Here is a 21,335-nt window from a genome sequence, read left to right on the forward strand (position 1 = left end):
ATTTGTTTGTCGAATTTCACCTCACGTTTGCTGCACTATATCAGAAACTGAAAAGAGAAATAAAATTGCGATTACTCATAAACTATCCCTGACAGAAAAAAACCAAAACCAGTTTTCAATTCAGCACTCAAATTACAACTAGGATCACAATAATTTTTATCAGAAATAGAAAAAAAGGTTTTTTTGTAGAACAGTGTACTTTTACTCTGAGTAGAAATGGATTATTTTTATCTGAAACTTCATCTTTTTCTGTAACAGTGTCATTCACTACCTGCACACATGGCGTTCCAACCGCACACACTTCAGATTCTTCTACTTGCAGCCCATTTACACTTATTTCATTAACTACTGATTCACACTCTTCTTCATCCTGACATTCATGCACATGTCATTCATTTTGACCAAAATATCATTCATTAACTGCATACACTCTACTGCAATATCATCAATAGTATCACTTTTTGTATGAAGAACTTTTTGCTCAAACCCCCAATCCAGTGTATCAACAGCTCTGTTTTGTGTATTTGTTCATTATCGTTGTTACAGAAGTATGATTTCATTAGTTGTAGAATACTTACTTTACTGTTAACCATCGAAGTTTCAGCTTCTTCCACTAGAATTCATGTACAGTGTCACCTATTTTGTGTGTTCCATCGTTAATTACTTCCTGACATTCTAACCCAACATCTGCGAAGAAACCAACATTCACCTCAAGACTTTCTGCTTAACAAACCCATTCACACTGATATCTCAATTGTTTCCAGTTTCACACACATCCACACAATATTGCTCAATTTTGTTTCCTTCTACTTCAGTCATTTCGAACTCACTCACATTACTGGTAACTGATAATACTTTACATACATTCTCCTATGCAAACTCATCTGCCTGGCTGACCATTTCATTTAGTACTGATAAACATTCTGTTTGTATTGCAACATTTACGTTAGCCTCAATAGCCTGCTCCTCGTATACATCCTTACTAACTACAAATGGCTTATCTTCTCGTTTGACACGAGTTTCCAGCTCCAAATAATTAACTTTCCCAACGGGTTCGTATATTGTCTGCATACACTCTATTCCAACATCTTTAATTGTATTAATATTTACATTCATGTTCTCTGTAAAAAAAACCACCTTATCATCAAGAATATTGATCTGTTTTACATCTAATACCAGTTGTGATAACAAAGGAAAGTCTGTATCTTTTCTTGGCATCCTGACATTTTATTCTGCTGACATCTGTTTACTGATCAACTGAAACACCTCCTACCTCACTAACTAAATTTGTCGTTATGCCTACTTTGTTTTTTATTAAAGAATTTATGCCGCTGTAGACACATTTACTCAGCGTATTACATGATCTATGTTTTCACTTACGATATTACTACTGTTCACATTAATATTCTCAGAAACGAGGTTGTTTCTACTGGTTGCTCTTTCTTGTTTCTTGAATAGTAATTTCTATAATCACCCTGGTTCCTACCAGTATCTGTTCTACTCATTCTGTGTACTGTGTTATCATTCCTCAGTTGAGTTCTAAGTCCACAGACATGGGTTTTGTACACTCTGTTCTTTCCAGATAATTCAGAAAATCAGTTATTTGTTTTCTGGGGACAACTAAAAGCAAATTCTTTAATTTGCAGAGGCAGTTTCCTCTCTAGTCCCACAGCTGCAAACTTACTACGTAGTTATTTATTTGAGTACTTTAATTTGTTAAACCAGTACCGACAAAAATCTTTTATGGTATATCTCCTGTGATCATAACTATACTTTCTTTGTACTTTATTTTCCCCCTACTCTGCGCTTCACTGGACTAATATTCCTTTAAAAATAATTCTTCCCATAAACTACAAGATTTTGTAATGTCAACTGCCCAACTAAATGAATATCTTCTTACATAATCACTCACAAAATAAATATTTTTCTTTACCATTTCAGTTTTCTGGCAGGTAACTGAATTTTTTAATTATAAAAAGATCAACAGGATGCATTTCACCAAGCTCTTCGAAATCACTAAATTTCTTACAATGAAAACAAGAGCATACAGGACACATCCCACATATTGTTATTTACTCTATGAATATTACTTAGTTTACCTTGCACTTAACTAATTTAGATTCTACATTGTTATTTTCTTTCCCCATTTTCTTTTGGGAAAATAGTGGTCTGCTCTGGCATGTTTAAAATGATTTCCAATACCATCCCTATTACCATTATAAACTTTTTCTAGATATGATTTTTATCTTCTACCAGAACTAGAAGCATCCTTGATTCTCCTTCTACATACATCTTTACTAGCTACACCAACACTTTTAACTTTGCTTAACCTTACAGCATTTTATATCTCATTTAAGTCTTCCTGGCACAATTCAACAAATTGCATTCCGTTATTATATTTGTCTTCAGTTACTTTATACGTTTGACAACCTGTCATAACCAAAAACTTCTGGTTTCGTATCAAAATTTTGTGTTCTTTCTATTACAAATTCTCCGCTGAAACTGTGTAACTACTTGGACTTTCAATACTACTGTTTGATTCTGATTCCAAACTCTCGAAATATTCCTTTATGATGCTTCTAAGGTCTTTAAATAGTAGTTCCTGCTGTTTCATTAACTGGATCAGCAATGACTGTGGGCCCTTTTCTTGCACATCTTGTCTTCCAAACACTAAACAACTGTCCTTAACCTGTAAGTTACACATTTTGGCAGAAAAGCTGTCACTGGTTGATATAACAGCTTTTACCTTGGAATTTTTCGTTGCCAGTTGCGGTTGCCGATGCGTCGTCTGCTAACTGCTGCAGCTCCTAGTCTCCACGTTTGTTTTTCATATCGTGTTTACACCTGCTTCACCTCTCGTCATTCGGCTGCCATGCCGCAAGCTGTGGCATCTGTTGCACGCTGATCGATGGCATTTCAAGATGAATTCGCTTCAAGATGAAATCGACGTTGGTGACGTCACACGGTACTGCGTTTCTCGGTGGTCAAACTTTCTTCCTTAGTGGAACCTGCTTTTACGCACAAATTCGTACAATGAAAGATACCACAGTTCGTAAAATTCCTTTCACTGTTCGCTAGTAATTTCAATTAATTTTTGTGCTGCATGAAAATGTTTTTCACTGTCCATCAGTCAATTCACTTCCACTGTGAATAGTGTTAATGCCTGCTGCACACGATATTTTCAGTGTAAATTGCTACGAAACCACAGGGCACTAAGTAAAGCGTAGCCGTATTTATTTATGTTAATACGCCATTGGTAGTTGCTCCTTCATCGAATCTGGCTGAAAAGTGGTTGTCTGAAATAGGCTATTCCAAATAATATGGTCCACACCAAGTTTACAGTCCAAATACATACTACACAGTATGGTGTAGGATCCCTATCAGAGAAAATAGGCGGATTACATTGAGTAGGTTCAAAGAAGGGTATATCCTTTTGTACTATCTGTAAATAGGGGAGGTGGTGTCACGGAGATGATACAAGTTAGCAACCAACCTTCTTCTTCCAGTGCGAAAATAATTTGTTGTTGTTCACCAACGTAGGAAAAAAAATCACAACGGTACCCCTCGTCTTGTACCTCTCCTTGAGAAGCCATCCTGGGCTTGTGTTTCAACAAAATAATGCCATCCCACACATGGCAACAGTTTCTACTGCTTGTCTTCGGGCTTGCAAACTCCTACCTTGACCATCAAGGTCACCGGATCGCTCCCCAATTTAGAAATTTCGGCGCATTATGGGCTGGGCCCTCCATCCAGTTCAAGATTTGAACGTTGGCCAATATGACTAAATTTTGCACGATATCCCTCAAGAAGACATCTAATGATTCTACGAATGAATGCCAAGCCGAATAACTGAGGTGCAAAATGTAGACCAACGCATTAGAGAGATCCTCAATTTGTATGCTCTTTCTCATGAATAAATCATCAATTTTCTTCATAAATTGGAATCATTTGTTTGCATTTACAAGTGCGTCCACCAGAGTCCGTTTTACTCGAATGAACCCTTAGTAGTACGAGGTGCATTCAAGTTCTAAGGCCTCCGATTTTTTTCTCTGCACTGGAAAGAGATAGAAACATGCGCATTGTTTTAAAATGAGGCCGCGTTCATAGTCAATACGTCCCTGTGATGGCAGCACCGTACGCCAGATGGAATTTTACCGCCAGCGGCGAGAATGAGAACTGTTTTAAATACTTAAAATGGCAACGTTTTCCTTACTTGAACAGCGTGCAATCATTCGTTTTCTGAATTTGCGTGGGTGTGAAACCAATTGAAATTCATCGACAGTTGAAGGAGACATGTGGTGATGGAGTTATGCATGTGTCGAAAGTGCCTTCGTGGGTGCGACAGTTTAATGAAGGCAGAACATCGTGTGAAAACAAACCGAAACAACCTCGGACTCGCACAAGCCGGTCTGACGACATGATCCAGAAAGTGGAGAGAATTGTTTTGGGGGATCGCCGAATGACTGTTGAACAGATCGCCTCCTGAGTTGGCATTTCTGTGGGTTCTGTGCACACAATCCTGCATGACGACCTGAAAATGCGAAAAGTGTCATCCAGGTGGGTGCCACGAATGCTGACGGACGACCACATGGCTGCCCGTGTGGCATGTTGCCAAGCAATGTTGATGCGCAACGACAGTATGAATGGGACTTTCTTTTCGTCGGTTGTGACAATGGATGAGACGTGGATGCCATTTTTCAATCCAGAAACAAAGCGCCAGTCAGCTCAATGGAAGCGCACAGATTCACCGCCACCAAAAAGATTTCGGGTAACCGCCAGTGCTGAAAAAATTATGGTGTCCACGTTCTGGGACAGCGAGGGCGTAATCCTTACCCATTGCGTTCCAAAGGGCACTATGGTAACAGGTGCATCCTACGAAAATGTTTTGAAGAACAAATTCCTTCCTGCACTGCAACAAAAACGTCCGGGAAGGGCTGCGCGTGTGCTGTTTCCCCAAGACAACGCACCCGCACATCGAGCTAACGTTTCTTCGTGATAACAACTTTGAAGTGATTCCTCATGCTCCCTACTCACCTGACCTGGCTCCTAGTGACTTTTGGCTTTTTCCAACAATGAAAGACACTCTCCTTTGCCGCACATTCACCAGCCGTGCTGCTATTGCCTCAGCGATTTTCCAGTGGTCAAAACAGACTCCTAAAGAAGCCTTCGCCGCTGCCATGGAATCATGGCGTCAGCGTTGTGAAAAATGTGTACGTCTGCAAGGCGATTACGTCGAGAAGTAACGCCAGTTTCATCGATTTCGGGTGAGTAGTTAATTAGAAAAAAAATCGGAGGCCTTAGAACTTGAATGCACCTCGTAAGCTCTTTTCTGTCTTAGAGTGTATTTTGATTCACTTTTTATTGGTTTTTTCTATTACGAGGGTGAGTCAAATGAAAACCTTAAATGTTTTTTTAAATATTATTTATTGCACAGAAGTGGTGCAAAGCTCTATCACTTTTCAACATAATCTCCCCCACGCCCAATGCAAGTCCTCCAGCGCCTACCAAGTGCATAAATTCCTTTAGAAAAAAATTCTTTTGGTCGTCCGCGCAACCACTCATGCACCGCGTGGCGTACCTCTTCATCAGAACGGAACTTCTTTCCTCCCATTGCGTCTTTGAGTGATCCAGACCTGGAAATCACTTGGGGCAAGGTCTGGTGAATATGGCGGATGAGGAAGACACTCCTAATACAGTTCTGTGATTGTTGCAACTATTGTACGGTTAGTGTGGGGCCTTGCATTGTCATGTCTCAAAAGGACACCTGCTGACAACAATCGACGTCGCTTTGATTTGATTTCAGGCCGCAAATGATTTTTTAGGAGATCTTTGTATGATGCACAGGTGACAGTGGTCTCTCTAGGCATGTAATCCTCCAAAATGACGCCTTTTTCGTTCCAAAAGAGAGTCAGCATAACCTTCCCTGCTGATAGTTCGGTTCCAAACTTCTTTCGTTTTGGTGATGAGGAATGGCGCCATTTCTTGCTCGCTCTCCTCGTTTCCTATTGGTGGAAGTGAACCCAGGTTTCATTCCCATTAACGATTCTTGCAAGGAAGCCATCACCCTCTCATTGAAAGCGCCGAAGAAGTTCTTAACACGCATCAACACGTAGTTCTCTCATTTCAGGAGTCAGCTGCCGTGGCACCCATCTTGCAGACACTTTGTGAAACTGGAACACATCATGCAAAATGTAGTGTGCTGACCCATGAATAATCTGTAAACATGCTGCAATGTCATTCAGTGTCACTCGGCGGTTCTGCTTCACTATGGCTTCAACTGCTGCAATGTTCTGTTGAGTGACAACTCGTTGCACCTGACCTGGACGAGGAGCATCTTCCACTGAAGTCACACACCATTTGCGAAAGTCCTGTTCCATTCGTAGACTTGTTGCTGTAACAAACATGCATCACCTTACAGAACCTTCATTCCTCGATGAATTTCAATAGGTTTCAGACTTTCACTACGAAAAAACCGATTAACAGAACGCTGTTCTTCCCTGGTGCAAGTCGCAATTGGGGCGGCCATATCTATACTGATACTGTGACGGTATGTGTGCATCTGCACTATGCTGCCACCTACAGGCCATATTGCACGTTGTTTGTAGCACGATTACAAACTTACGGGATAATGGCACAAAATTTCAATTTGTTATTACAAATTTAACGTTTTCACTTAACTCACCCTCGTATTATCCTGACCAAGTACGAGTTATTTTGTTTGGTTACTTTTCACATGGTGTTCAAATCATTTTTGGAAGTCATGTTTCTCTGCGAGCCTACACATTCAAAGGAGCTACAAAACTTTCTTCTATCATAACGTTACGCATTTAAAAGTTATTCATTTTATAGAATCATTTCAGCCAGGAGTTAGCGTGAGCAAGACAATGAATCTGAGATCTGTGCTCCTAGGTAAAGACTGTGAAGTCGAAATAAATAGCACTTGTGTTGAAAATTACAGAAGAGGATGAGTCAGTGCGTTAAAATCTCTATTGTTAAATTATATATCGCCCACAAATTTTTATATAGGACCTAGAACTATAATGAAAATCGTATATCACTTGGCTACAGTGTGCTATCGAACACTAAGAAAATCATTAGTCTACGTGTGGCGTCATTGATTGATAATCAAAACGTCCTCGGTCCTGGCTTCTAAATCCGTCAGAACTTAAATTCTGCATAAAAATATTCAGCAATGGGAGCCGAGAACCTCCGGCGTAAGAAGTCATCCTCATTCACCCAACGACCTTGCTAAAGAGGGCGAAGGAGCGGACGGACGTTAAGGGCACTTTCTTGCCCTTGAACTGGGGAACTCCCCTAAAGGTGGGAACTGCATGAGGATGAACTGCATGAGGATGCAGAAGGCAGTGGAAAACCCTGCATTAAAGACGCATAATATGCATCCACAGGACACGTGGTCTATAATTAAAAAAGGCTTCTGGACCAGTCTCCCATTCTGATCTTCAGGAGGGAACTGTATTAAAAACGTAAAGACATCGAAAAAGAAGTGATTATCGGAAGGACAGACTCAGCATACAGTAAATTCGAAACACCTTCGGTGAAATTAAAGACGGCGGTGGTAAAATTAAGAGTGAAATGGAATTTGCACTATTAAATGCAGAGGACAGAGCGGGTAAGTGGAAAGAGAACACTAATTGTCTCTATGAGTGGAAGATTTGACCCATCACATTGTAGAAGAAGAAATATGATTGAATATTGAAGAGATAGGGGATCCATTATTAGAGTCAAAATTTAAAAGAGCTTTGGAAGACTTAAGAACGAGTAAGGCAGAAGTGATGGATAACTTTCTATTACAGTTTCTAAAATCATTGGGGAAAGTAACAACAAAACAACTATTGACGTTAGTTGTCGAATGTATGAATCTTGCGATGAACCCTCTAAGTTTAGGAGAAACTCACACAGTCCCGAAGACAGCAAGAGCTGACAAGTGCGAAAATTACCCCACAATCAGCTTAACAGCTCCTGCATCGAGGGTGCCGACAAGAAATATATACAGAAGAATGGAAGGGAAAATTTAGGATGTGTTAGGTGACGATCAGTTTGACTTTAGGAAAGGTAAACGTACCAGAAAGGGAGTTCTGATATTGCCGCTGGTAATGGAAGCTTGACTAAAGCAAAATCAAGACAAGTCCATAGATTTTGTTGAACTGGAAAAAGCATTCGACAGTGTCAAATGGTGAAACATGGTCCAATTCCTTAGATGGTAAGCTACAGGGAACGAAGGGCAATACAATACGTACAAAAGCCAAGCGGGAATAATAAGAGTGGAAAATCAAGAACGAACTGCTCGGATTACGAAGGGAGTAAGACAGTGATGTAGTCTTTCTCCCCTACTGTTGAATATATGCATTGAAAAAGCAACTATGGGAAATGATAGAAACGTTCAAGAGTGGGATTCAAACACAAGGTGAAAAGACATCAGCGATAAGATTTGCTGATGACATTGATAACCTTAGTGAAAGTGAAGAATTACAGGATCTTCTGAGTATATTGAACACACACTCTAATAAGTACAGGATATGGATTGGAGTAAATCTAAGAAAGGCGAAAGTAATGAGAAGCAGCAAAAATGAGAAGAGCGAGAAATTTAAAACCATGAACGATGATTACGAAGTAGATAAAGTTAAGGCGTGTGCTACCTAGTTAGCAAAGTAACCAATGGCGGTCGGAGCCAAGAAGACACAAAAATCAGACTAATACTGACAAAAAGGGCATTCATTGGCAAGACAAGTCTGCTACTATAAAAGAATTTTTCTCAGAAATTTCTGATAATATAGGTTTGGAGACATAGACTTTGGGACAAGAGGAAAAGAAGAAAATCTAAGAATTTGACATGTGGTTTTACAGAAGAATTTGATAATTAAATGGACTGATAAGGAGAGGAGTGAGAAAGTTCTCCGGAGAATCGGCGAGCAAAGCGCTGACAAGACGAAAGCACTGGATGATACGACATCTGTTAAGAGGTCAGGGGATTACTTCCAAGGTATTAGCAGAATTTGTAAAAAGCAAAAACTGTAAAAGAAGACAGAGATTGGAGTACATCCAGCAAAAAATTGAGGAAAAAAATGGCTCTGAGCACTATGGGACTCAACATCTTAGGTCATAAGTCCCCTAGAACTTAGAACTACTTAAACCTAACTAACCTAAGGACATCACACACACCCATGCCCGAGGCAGGATTCGAACCTGCGACCGTAGCAGTCCCGCGGATCCGGACTGCAGCGCCAGAACCGCTAGACCACCGCGAAAAAATTGAGGAATTAGGTTGCAAGTGGTACTCTGATATAAGGAATTTGTTACAGGAGAGGAACTCATTCTGAGACTGCATCATACCTGTCGGAAGACTGTTGACCGAAAAAATATAATCACTGACAAAAATTTCCCCGTCCTGTGCTTAGAGGGCCCAATGGAACCCAGCCGGCTGCCATGTCATTCACTGCCTATTGTGTCACAGCACGCTGTACGGTGGTACAGAAAGTCAGCAACCGAGCCTGTCTCAGTCTCCCTGTCGTTGCGTTTCTTGACCTTGGAACCGTTACTGAAAGGTCGAGTAGATCCTCAGTCGGCGTCACGAGGATGAGTGCGTCCCGTACCAGCCCTCCTAACAGGGAAAAGAAGTCGCTGACAGCACCAGCACTGGAACACGGGTCCCCAGTCAGTTGCGCTGACCACTCAGCTACGGAGGTGAATAAGTCAAAATGTACGTAGAAACCCAACAGTTCTACTACTTGTTCCAGGCCATTTTGTAAAATGTCCAATAAATCAGTTTACTGAGGTGAGACAAATTTAGCATCAAATTTATGCGGTTAGGTGAGAACAAAGCTACCTTATAGCAGGAGAAGTATACAAAGGGAATCAATATCGTTCGTTACATCTATGTTTCAGCGTGGAGAGGCAACTCACACTGACGACGGATATGTTTGCACTGGAAGATTATGATATGCTCCTGTAAGTTTAACCATGAAATTGTGGACCCCAACAGCTAATGTGACGTGGGACCACGCCGTTAGTAAACTCCAGTAGTAGATATTAGATGAGTGCAGTGTTAAATTTTGCACTTAAGTTTATTTCCTCTACTCCCCATACATCTTTTTCCCTTCAGAGGATCTCAGTTTTAGGTGCAAAAAATGTTAACTTACAGCAGTGCCATAAATATTAAATTAGTTTTAAAGAACACTTTTTCGTGACTTGTGGAGAAACGTGACTTGATACAGAACGTCATTTTTAAAATCTCCGGAAGAAACAATTCCAGTACATTGCACCTTGAAGTGTGACTGTGGATTCTACAGCAGGTTTGTTGAACCAGAGAGCTGTATGTGGCCCACAGCAAAAGTCATTGGGGCCAAAGAAGTGAGCATCTATCAGGTGACCAGAAAAATACCGTTTGCGTAAAGTTATAAAAAATTGACAATGTTCAATTTGAAAACGCTCTTGTCCCACTGATACATAGAGGAACGCCAGCAGGAGGGTGCCAGCTGCGCCCAGCGAGATGTCACTTACGAATATTACGAATTTTTATGTGTAAAGTTAATACTAAAATAACCTGAAAATATCGACGAAGTGACGTATAAATGATATAGATATGTAAATCGACTTATGAAAGGAGCTATATTATTGAAAAACTTTATAGGAAGTAGAAACTGAAATTGCAATAATTAGGAGTAAAATGTCTAAGGTCATTCTATTATTCAAGAAGTATTTTTCTTCTAAAGACGCACGAAAATTGCTGTGTAAACTTCTTAGAGCACTATTCCTCAGCAGCATTCTGTGGTTCCTTCTAAACCATTGGTCGTTCTAGCCAACACTGAAAGAATGAACCGTTATGTCATATATGGACGTTAAACAAGTAAAAAGGTCCTAAAATCTTAAAAATCATTTCATCCTTGAAAAATTAAATTCAGTGTGGTATCTGTATGACGAAAAATGGAAAATTATATTGATCTTCCTGCGGTCGTAATTGTACTTGCGAACAACGCGTAGTACATAAGGAAAGAGAGATTACACGTCAGCAAACTCCGTGCATTACTAATAAGCTTTAATAAAATGAAATGAACCTGCCGAATGAATGCGCGACGAATCTGCTATATGTATATGCGATGAAACTCAGTAATCCTAATGAAGTGCGTGGCGTGTACTGCTCGCCACAGGGCTACGTAATTTTGCACTTGCAGCATCTATATCTAGGATGGCGATACAACGCAACTGGAGTTAAAATAAACAATTATAAAAAAAGTGTCAGTACGTTGAACGCTGTAAAATTAGTCAAAATTACTTTAATTGCGGTGAAAGCTTTGTTGAACGCAACTAACAATACATGTACATACATACATTAATATTTGTTCTATAGATTGAATAATCAACGAAAGTATAACGTTCTACGAGTCGGGGCGTGGAATGTCAGAAGCTTGAACGTGGTAGGGAAACTAGAAAATCTGAAAAGGGAAATGCAAATGCTTAATCTAGATATAGTAGGGGTCAGTGAAGTGAAGTGGAAGGAAGACAAGGATTTCTGGTCAGATGAGTATCGGGTAATATCAACAGCAGCAGAAAATGGTATAACAGGTGTAGGATTCGTAATGAATAGGAAGGTAGGGCAGAGGGTGTGTTACTGTGAACAGTTCAGTGACCGGATTGTTCTAATCAGAATCGACAGCAGACCAACACCGACAACGATAGTTCAGGTATACATGCCGACGTCGCAAGCTGAAGATGAACAGATAGAGAAAGTGTATGAGGATATTGAAAGGGTAATGCAGTACGTAAAGGGGGACGAAAATCTAATAGTCATGGGCGACTGGAATGCAGTTGTAGTGGAAGGAGTAGAAGAAAAAGTTACGGGAGAATATGGGCTTGGGACGAGGAATGAATGAGGAGAAAGGCTAATGGAGTTCTGTAACAAATTTCAGCTAGTAATAGCGAATACCCTGTTCAAGAATCACAAGAGGAGGAGGTATACTTGGAAAAGGCCGGGAGATGCGGAAGATTTCAATTAGATTACATCATGGTCAGACAGAGATTCCGAAATCAGATACTGGATTGTAAGGCGTACCCAGGAGCAGATATAGACTCAGATCACAATATAGACGTGATGAAGAGTAGGCTGAAGTTCAAGACATTAGTCAGGAAGAATCAATACGCAAAGAAGTGGGATACGGAAGTACTAAGGAATGACGAGATACGTTTGAAGTTCTCTAACGCTATAGATACAGCAATAAGGAATAGCGGAGTAGGCAGTACAGTTGAAGAGGAATGGACATCTCTAAAAAGGGCCATCACAGAAGTTGGGAAGGAAAACATAGGTACAAAGAAGGTAGCTGCGAAGAAACCATGGGTAACAGAAGAAATGCTTCAGTTGATTGATGAAATGAGGAAGTACAAACATGTTCCGGGAAAATCAGGAATACAGAAGTACAAGTCGCTGAGGAATGAAATAAATAGGAAGTGCAGGGAAGCTAAGACGAAATGGCTGCAGGAAAAATGTGAAGACATCGAAAATGATATGATTGTAGGAAGGACAGACTCTGCATACAGGAAAGTCAAAACAACCTCTGGTGACATTAAAAGCAACGGTGGTAACATTAAGAGTGCAACGGGAATTCCACTGTTAAATGCAGAGGAGAGAGCAGATAGGTGGAAGAATACATTGAAAGCCTCTATGAGGGTGAAGATTTGTCTGATGTGATAGAAGAAGAAACAGGAGTCGATTTAGAAGAGTTAGGGGATCCAGTATTAGAATCGGAATTTAAAAGAGCTTTGGAGGACTTACGGTGAAATAAGGCAGAAGGGATAGATAACATTCCATCAGAATTTCTAAAATCATTGGGGGAAGTGGCAACAAAACGACTATTCACGTTGGTGTGTAGAACATATGAGTCTGGCGATATACCATCTGACTTTCGGAAAAGCATCATCCACACAGTTCCGAAGACGGCAAGAGCTGACAAGTGCGAGAATTATCGCACAATCAGCTTAACAGCTCATGCATCAAAGCTGCTTACAAGAATAATATACAGAAGAATCGAAAAGAAAATTGAGAATGCGCTAGGTGACGATCAGTTTGGCTTTAGGAAAAGTAAAGGGACGAGAGAGGCAATTCTGAACTTACGGCTAATAACGGAAGCAAGGGTAAAGAAAAATCAGGACACTTTCATAGGATTTGTCGACCTGGAAAAATCGTTCGACAATATATAATGCTGCAAGCTGTTCGAGATTCTGAAAAAAGTAGGGGTAAGATATAGGGAGAGACGGGTCATATACAAAATGTACAACAACCGAGAGGGAATAATAAGAGTGGACGATCAAGAACGAAGTGTTCGTATTAAGAAGGGTGTAAGACAAGGCTGTAGCCTTTTGCCCCTACTCTTCAATCTTTACATCGAGGAAGCAATGATGGAAATAAAAGAAAGGTGCAGGAGTGGAATTAAAATACAAGGTGAAAGGATATCAATGATACGATTCGCTGATATTGCTATCCTGAGTGAAAGTGAAGAAGAATTAAATGATCTGCTGAACGGAATGAACAGTCTGATGAGTACACAGTATGGTTTGAGAGTAAATCGGAGAAAGACGAAGGTAATGAGAAGTAGTAGAAATGAGAACAGCGAGAAACTTAACATCAGGATTGATGGTCGCGAAGTCAATGAAGTTAAGGAATTCTGCTACCTAGGCAGTAAAATAACCAATGACGGACGGAGCAAGGAGGACATCAAAAGCAGACTCCCTATGGCAAAAAAGGCATTTCTGCCCAAGAGAAGTCTACTGATATCAAATACCGGCCTTAATTTGAGGAAGAAATTTCTGAAGATGTACGTCTGGAGTACAGCATTGTATGGTAGTGAAATATGGGCTGTGGGAAAACCGGAACAGAAAAGAATCGAAGCATTTGAGATTTTGTGCTATAGACGAATGTTGAAAATTAGGTGGACTGATAAGGTAAGGAATGAGGAGGTTCTATGCAGAATCGGAGAGGAAAGGAATATGTGGAAAACACTGGTAAGGACAAGGGACAGGATGATAGGACATCTGCTAAGACATGAGGGAATGACTTCCATGGTACTAGAGGGAGCTGTAGAGGGCAAAAACTGTAGCGGAAGACAGAGATTGGAATACATCAAGCAAATAATTGAGGACGTAGGTTGCAAGTGCTACTCTGAGATGAAGAGGTTAGCACAGGAAAGGAATTCGTGGCGGGACGCATCAAACCAGTCAGTAGACTGATGACCAAAAAAAAAAAAAAGATCATCATTACGACATTTCGTAATGATGTGTCACTTTAATGTAAGTTTTCTTTACACAAAATAATATATTTTTTTTTTACAGTTACTACTTCATATCTAAAGATTCATCTATTAAGTAGAAGGAGTTGTCATTCAGAAATTATTTTAATTTGTTTTTAAATGTTGAATGACTATCTGTTAGACTTTTAGAGCTATTTGGCAAAGATTTTGGTGGCAGCATAATTCTCCACTTTGTGTGCCAAAGGCAGATTTAACCCAGTATAGTGAAGATCGTCATTTCTTCTAGTGTTGTAGTTATGCACTTAATGTGTGCAAGGTAGTCTTGGGTGGCTCCAGCTATTATTCTTATTAAACGCGTTTGTACAATGAATACTTTTACTCTTAATGATGAATTACCCCAAAATATGATGCCATATGAAAGCAGTGAACGAAAATAAGCATAGTAGGCTAATTTACTGATATATTTATCACAAAACTTCCAATAATCCTTATAGTGTAAGTAGCTGAAACTAATCGTTTCAGCAGACCATCGTTGTGTTTCTTCCAATTCAATTTCTCATGAGTGCACACAACCAGATATTTTTAACGTCTGCTTTAGCAACAGACTTCTCTATAGTCTTTATTTGTCAATGGTGTTATGTCATTTACTGTAGAGAACTGTATATTCTGTGTTTTCTCAAAATTTGGTGAGAGCCCATTTGAAGAGAAACCACTCAATAATTTTCTGAGACATTATTTACAATATCCTAAGGTAATTCTTGTTTGTTGGGTGTTGTTACTATAATTGTATCAATAGCAAAAGGAACTAACTCTGCATCTTCATGAATACAGAGTGGCAAGTCATTCATGTATATTAAGAGCAATAAGGGGCCCAAGACTGAACCCTGTGGGACACCTTTCTTGATACCACCCCAGTTAGAGGACTTTGCTAACTTTGCACACGACCTGTATTGTTAATTTTAACCTTCTGCATTCATTCGGTTAAATATAAATTAAACCTTTTGTGCACTGTCCCACTCACATCACAATACTTAAGCATATCTGGAAGAATTTCATGATTCACACAGTGAAAGACCTTTGAGAGATCAGAAAATATCCCAATCTGTGATGTTCGGTTATTCAATGCATTTAAAATTTGATCATTGAAAGTGTGTATAGCATTTTCTGTTAAAAAACCTTTCTGAAAAAAGCAAACTGCCATTTTGTTGGTACTCCACTTTTACAAATGTGTGATGCTACCCTTTAATACATTACTTTTTCAAGAATTTTGTATAAAGCTGTCAGAAGTGAGATAATGTTCTACAGTTAGCTATGTAGTAACTTTGAATGTCTGTTTCAAGTGAAACTGATGTTTAATCTTGTGGTACTGGTTCAGAAACGCAAAATGTGGGAAATGTCATCCATACTATGCGTTTAAAGGCAAGAAAACAATTAATGAAGACAATAGGGCTTATGACGGGATCAACAGAAAACAAAATAAATTCTTTAAAGTCCAAACAGGTTTCACTATAACTGTACTGTTTGGTTGTTTGTGTTTATAACACTGAACAGGTACTAAAAGTGCAGTGTAGAAACAAACAGGGGAAAATGATGTGCACATAAGAACATTGTCAATATTTCTGAAATACATATGTGGGGAAAATTTTTTACACCTAGTGACATGAAAACCTGCTGGCGCCCTTGGGCCCATCCTGTTCTTAACATTGTCAACTGTGCTATACTTGCATCGCTGTCTCGTTCTTATTCGGCCAATCTGTCAGACGTGCTGGTCTGTTATCCAGCAGCTACTTCAGTTCCCAATGCGAAACTAAAGATATAGGGAAATATACTGAAAATAATTTATGAAATACAAGAAAATTCTGTGTTATTCCTGTACAATTGTGATAGAGAACATTTTACACCGTAGCTCTGATCTTTATTAATTGATAGAAGTTAGAAACATTAATTCTGAATGCATTTATTGCCAGTGTTATGTATCTGACAGCAGTATAATTCTGTTAGGACAGGTTTAATTTGACATCGTATACATTGCTACATGTGAACATGAACATTTCTACACTGAAGACCCAAAGAACCTGATAAACCTGTCTAATATCGTGTATGGCCCCCGAGAGCAGACAGAAGTATCGCAACACGACCTGGTATGGACTCGACTAAAGTCTGAAGTAGTGCTGGAGGGAACGGACACCATGAAACCTTCAGGGCAGTCCATATATCTATAAGAGTGCGAGTGGAGACCTCTTCTGAACAACACGCTGTAAGGCATCCCATATATGCTCAATAATCTTCATGTCTGAGGAGTTGGGTGACCGGTGGAAGTGTTTACACTCAGAAGAGTGTTCCTGGAGCCATTCTATAGTAATTCTGGACGAGTGGGGTGTCGCATAGTCCTGCTGGAAATGACCAAATCCGTCGGAATGCACAATGGACGTGACAGGCTGCAGATGATCAGACAGGATGCTTACGTACGTGTCACATGTCAAAGTCGTATCTAGACATCAGGGGTCCCACATCACTTTAGCTGCATACGCAACAGACCTTTACAGAGCTTTCATCAGCTTGATCAGTCTTCTGCTGACATGCAGGGTCCATGGATTCTTGAGGTTGTTTCCATGTCCGTACCCGCCATCCACTGGATACAATTTGAAACGAGACTCGTCCGACTAGGCAACATGTTTCCAGTCGTCAACAGTCCATGTCGATGTTAACGGGCTCTGGCGAGGCGTAAAACTTTGTGCCGTGCGGTCATCAAGGGTACACGATTGGGCCCGCGGCTCTGAAAGCCCATATCGATGTTGTTTCGTCGAATGGCTTGCACGCTGACGCATGTTGATGGCCCAGCATTGAAATCTCGAGCAATTTGTGGAAAGGTTGCACTTCTGTCACTTTGAAAGATTCTCTTCAGTCATCGTTGGTCTCTTTCTTTTAGAAACTTTTTCCGGCCGAACCAATGTCGGAGATATAACATTTTACCGGATTCGTGATTTTCACGATACGCTCGAGAAATGGTCGAACGGGAAAATCCTTACTTCATCGCTACCTCGGAGATGCTGTGTCCTATCGCTTGTGCGCGGACTATAACACCGTTGAAACTCATTTAAATCTTGATAACATCCAATGGTAGCGTTGCCGACCGCAGCGCCGTATTCTGCCCTTTTACATATCTCTGTATTTTAATATGCTTGCCTTACCAGTTTCTTTGCTGCCTCAGTGTATGATGGGTTTTCAAGAAATCTTTTAACTTTCGTATGAAATTTCTACCGAAGGAGGAGTTAAGTACAAATCGAAACGTGTTGCTGCTGCACTTAATGGCTGCCCGCTGCGATCACTATGCTCTTTCCCCTTCCAGTCCACCCACAGTAGATAGCAGACGTCACTCAGTCAGTCGCAGCTTCATTCCATTTTATTATAGCTTATTAGTAATGCACGAAATTTGTTGACGTGTATTCTCTATTTACTCGTGAGCTATGCGTTGTTCGCAAGTACAATACTAACAGCGTGGTTGTACTGTACTATCTGGCCGCAACAACTTTGGCCCCATCTCTGGTCAGTATCTTCAGTAAAGTTGGAAGTCATCGTCTTCGAACTACTCTCAACAGATGCTAACAAGCAGTAGATAGTGCTGCATTATTCCCAACGTTGCCAGAAAATTTTCAGATCGAATGCACAGAGTTGCAGTCCGACATCCAACTAAAATAACCGTTTAATCAAGTATCATGGACTTCTACAAATCACAGCTGCATAGAGAAGAATATCCTTTGCTGCACAGTTGTGCGTTACGTGTCTCATCTTTGTTTGGAACCACCTATGTTGGTGAAATATTATTTTCAAGAGTAAAGCACATAAAGAGTAAAAATAGAATCAAAATCTCTGATGAAAACCTTGAGAATGATATTCACACACTAGTTTCCTAAATTCAAAGTGAAATGTCTCATTAATTCAAGATTTTTAATTATTTGTATATAAAATTATTTATGAAATCTCGTATATGAAATGTAAAATGGTAAGTATATTATCTGATCTGATTCGCCTTCTTCTAATATGGCACAAGTAATATAAAAAGTTGACAGCCCTGTACTACAGGATAGAACAAGACTACCACTAAGGTAGAACTGGCTACTTTGCACACTTAATTACAGAGTGATAATTCATTCCCGACCAATATCCCTACTCTGTGGCTAGGCCAGGTCTCAGCAAAATCCCTTCTTTCAAAAGTGTTGGCCGTGAAAGTGATGCAAGAGAAATTCTGAGAAGTTTGAAAGCTAAGAGAGATAGATAGAGAGAGAGAGTGAGAGAGAGAGAGTAGGAGAGCGAGAGATAATGGCGGATATACTGCTTTGAGGGCGTGTTGTCGGTCGTGCCACGATAGCATGACCAGCGAAGAGCTAACGCCCCCAATGGAAGTATGGGGCTACACCCGGTAGACTTCGCATACAATTGTGACAAACATATTTCACATACAGAAAGATAGAGGAGAGCTCTTCAGGGAAGCATGGAGCATGCTTGGAGAAACTCACCTATTACAAAACCGACGGATATTTACCCCCCTACTAAGTGTGACTGGTGTGTTGTACGTAATCTGGGTACGGAAAGCAATCATCGTACAACGGGCTTTACTGAAATTTAATTTTCAAATAAACCAGTGACACCGCATACGTAATTTGAATTACAGGATGCTCACAGGAAGAATATAGAGAAAAAGCTCTCCTATTGATGTGTAGCTTCGGATGTAAACAGTGATGTTTACATATTTTCCTTGTCACATAGTGACGTCACAGCAACCACCATGAGCAGAACCATGCTGACAGCACCCCCACATGAAAAGTACCGCCATACACAGGACGGTTGAATGTTTGATAACCACAGAGGTAGGGAAATGGAGGAAGACGTAATGTGCAAGTATGCTACACGAGCAACCACAAGACCTATCACATAGGAAGCTGATTTTCTTAGGCATTCGAGCCTTTCCGTGTGCGAAAGGGAGATCGGCAACAGGGTTAAATTTTAGTTAGATATTCTGTGTAATAACAAATAATGAAACAGCACTCAAAAGTTTTCAAGACCACCCAAAAAGAAATAAATAAGTAAAAAGAGGAGGACAATACTAACAACTTCGATATCGGGAGCAAAATACAAATAACATGTAAATATAGTTGTGTAGCAACATGAACGTAGACATAATTGCATCAGTGCTAATCCAAAAATTCAGAAGGAAACCTCTTTCCAACTGGTTGCTAATGTTAGAGAGTTTCATCTTCGGCAAAAGATATGTTAGGTTTACGATTTTGAAACACAATTTGTATATGGGATTTATACATGTGCTACAATATTCAGTTACCATTATAGCTTTTACTTCTAAAGGCTAACGAACTATTGACTGAAAGGAGAAGTGCCACCGTCACACAGCGTAAATTTTTCGGAAATAAAGTTAAAAAGGAAAACAAAGATAGCTGAGAAGCTAGGGCAAGTGTCCATGAAATGCATGGTCCCAGGTTCTGCATAGAGTCTTAAACACCTTTCTTAGGAGGTGACATAAATTGGTTACATAGGTGTGTGCTATCAAGATCGTGTTTCGGATCTGCAGATCTCTCGGTTGAACCTGTGGTGAGAACACTAGAAGGGGAACTTTTGTGATATCTAATCCAGAAAGAAAGCATTTCATAACAATTTTCGAATGCAAACCCTCATACACGGCACTTGCGATATTTTTCATCATAGGACTATACAGCCAGCCGATCGCAAGTAACTGTTTGGTAAATTGGCGTCGGTTTCGACGCTTACTAAGGGTGTCTTCTATGTATTATTTTAAAGGTTCTTAAAAATTTTATTGTAATGAAGACACCCTTAACACGTGTCGTAAACTAGGTCAGTGTACCAAACAGTTATTTGCAACCGGCTGGTTGTATAATCCTGTAATGGAAGTAATACACGGTTGCTGAGAAACAATCATGTCTAAATCTTTAAGATATGTTATTTAATTATAGTAATGTCTATTCAATTTTTAGTTTAATAAATTGCGGACTCTAGTTTATGAAAATAATTGATATCGTTAAAGTAATCAATTTGGTTTATTAACACAGCTAACAACAAGCATATTTTCATAAAGCGAACAAGAATTTTCAAGTCACGTCGATGCAAGAAACGGTATTTCTGTTTCAAGATTTACAATTGTAACCATAAAGGAACATGTTTGTTAGGCAAACTGAACAAACCAAAAGATTTTAACAAAGAGGAAAAATATTAGTCATATTTAATTAAAGTACAATGCTGTCCCAAACATGCATTAAAATAAAAGTTCCGAATAATCACACTTTCAGTTTTGTTTTCACCTGCGCTCAGTACTAACGAAAATGAGTTATAATATATCTTCAAGCTGTAATTATTTTGCTAACTGTTGTGTTAAGAAACTTAGTGATATTACGAACATAAATGCTAAGCTTTTGACCGGGCACCACCGGAAAAATCACAAGAGTGAGTGCGGTTTTGAGTGCTGAATGCTAGCTTATTTCAGCTGTCGACTGAAAATTTCTACAGAATAAATAGACAAAGTAAATATATGTGCCGTGCTTTGTGGCACGGGCTGCAGCATGGATAGTCTTCAGCTGCGCGGGGTACCACGTTTACGCAACAAGGAATGTGAGGAGAGAAAAAAACTTACCGCTGCGGCGCTCATGATCTGCGCGAGGTGGCACGCCGTGTGGACAAGTGTTCGCTGAGCACTTGGATGAGCTCCACCGCAGAACGGGGCTTCTTTTATAGTGCCCGTCGTGAAGGTTTTCATGACGCAGCTCGGCGGTGGCCAGACGCCGTTGCTGATTCTCAAAACTGATGTCCGAAGAAAGTAATCTCAAGATTTGCCGCGTGACAGAAACGAACGCGTCCAAGGTCAAAGTGAGCTCATTTATGCATTGTAAGCACAGGAAACGAACTCAGAAGAGATCTCAGAAGAAGAGAAGAGGGTCCGAATATTTCATCAGAGGTGAGGTTTAAGCTGAAAGCAAATACAAATGACATTATATGTAATATAAACAGTAAACGGTTGCCGAAGGCAATAGTCATAAGTTCTTGGCCTAGGTTTCA

At 39.9% G+C, this 21,335-nt stretch overlaps 1 protein-coding gene across 1 annotated transcript in view; it reads right to left on the reverse strand.

The window, feature by feature from the left end:
• Nucleotides 1–21,004, reverse strand: part of LOC126203554 (larval cuticle protein 65Ag1-like) — a 45,935-nt gene extending 24,931 nt beyond the window's left edge. The window contains exon 1 of the mRNA XM_049937876.1: nucleotides 20,914–21,004. Within this exon, the coding sequence (XP_049793833.1) occupies nucleotides 20,914–20,928 (15 nt within the window). The 5' untranslated portion in view covers nucleotides 20,929–21,004. The remainder of the gene's footprint in view (nucleotides 1–20,913) is intronic.
• Between the last annotated feature and the right edge of the window lie 331 nt (nucleotides 21,005–21,335).

Source organism: Schistocerca nitens, chromosome 9, assembly GCF_023898315.1.
Source record: "Schistocerca nitens isolate TAMUIC-IGC-003100 chromosome 9, iqSchNite1.1, whole genome shotgun sequence".
NCBI classification, from domain to species: Eukaryota; Metazoa; Arthropoda; class Insecta; order Orthoptera; family Acrididae; genus Schistocerca; species Schistocerca nitens.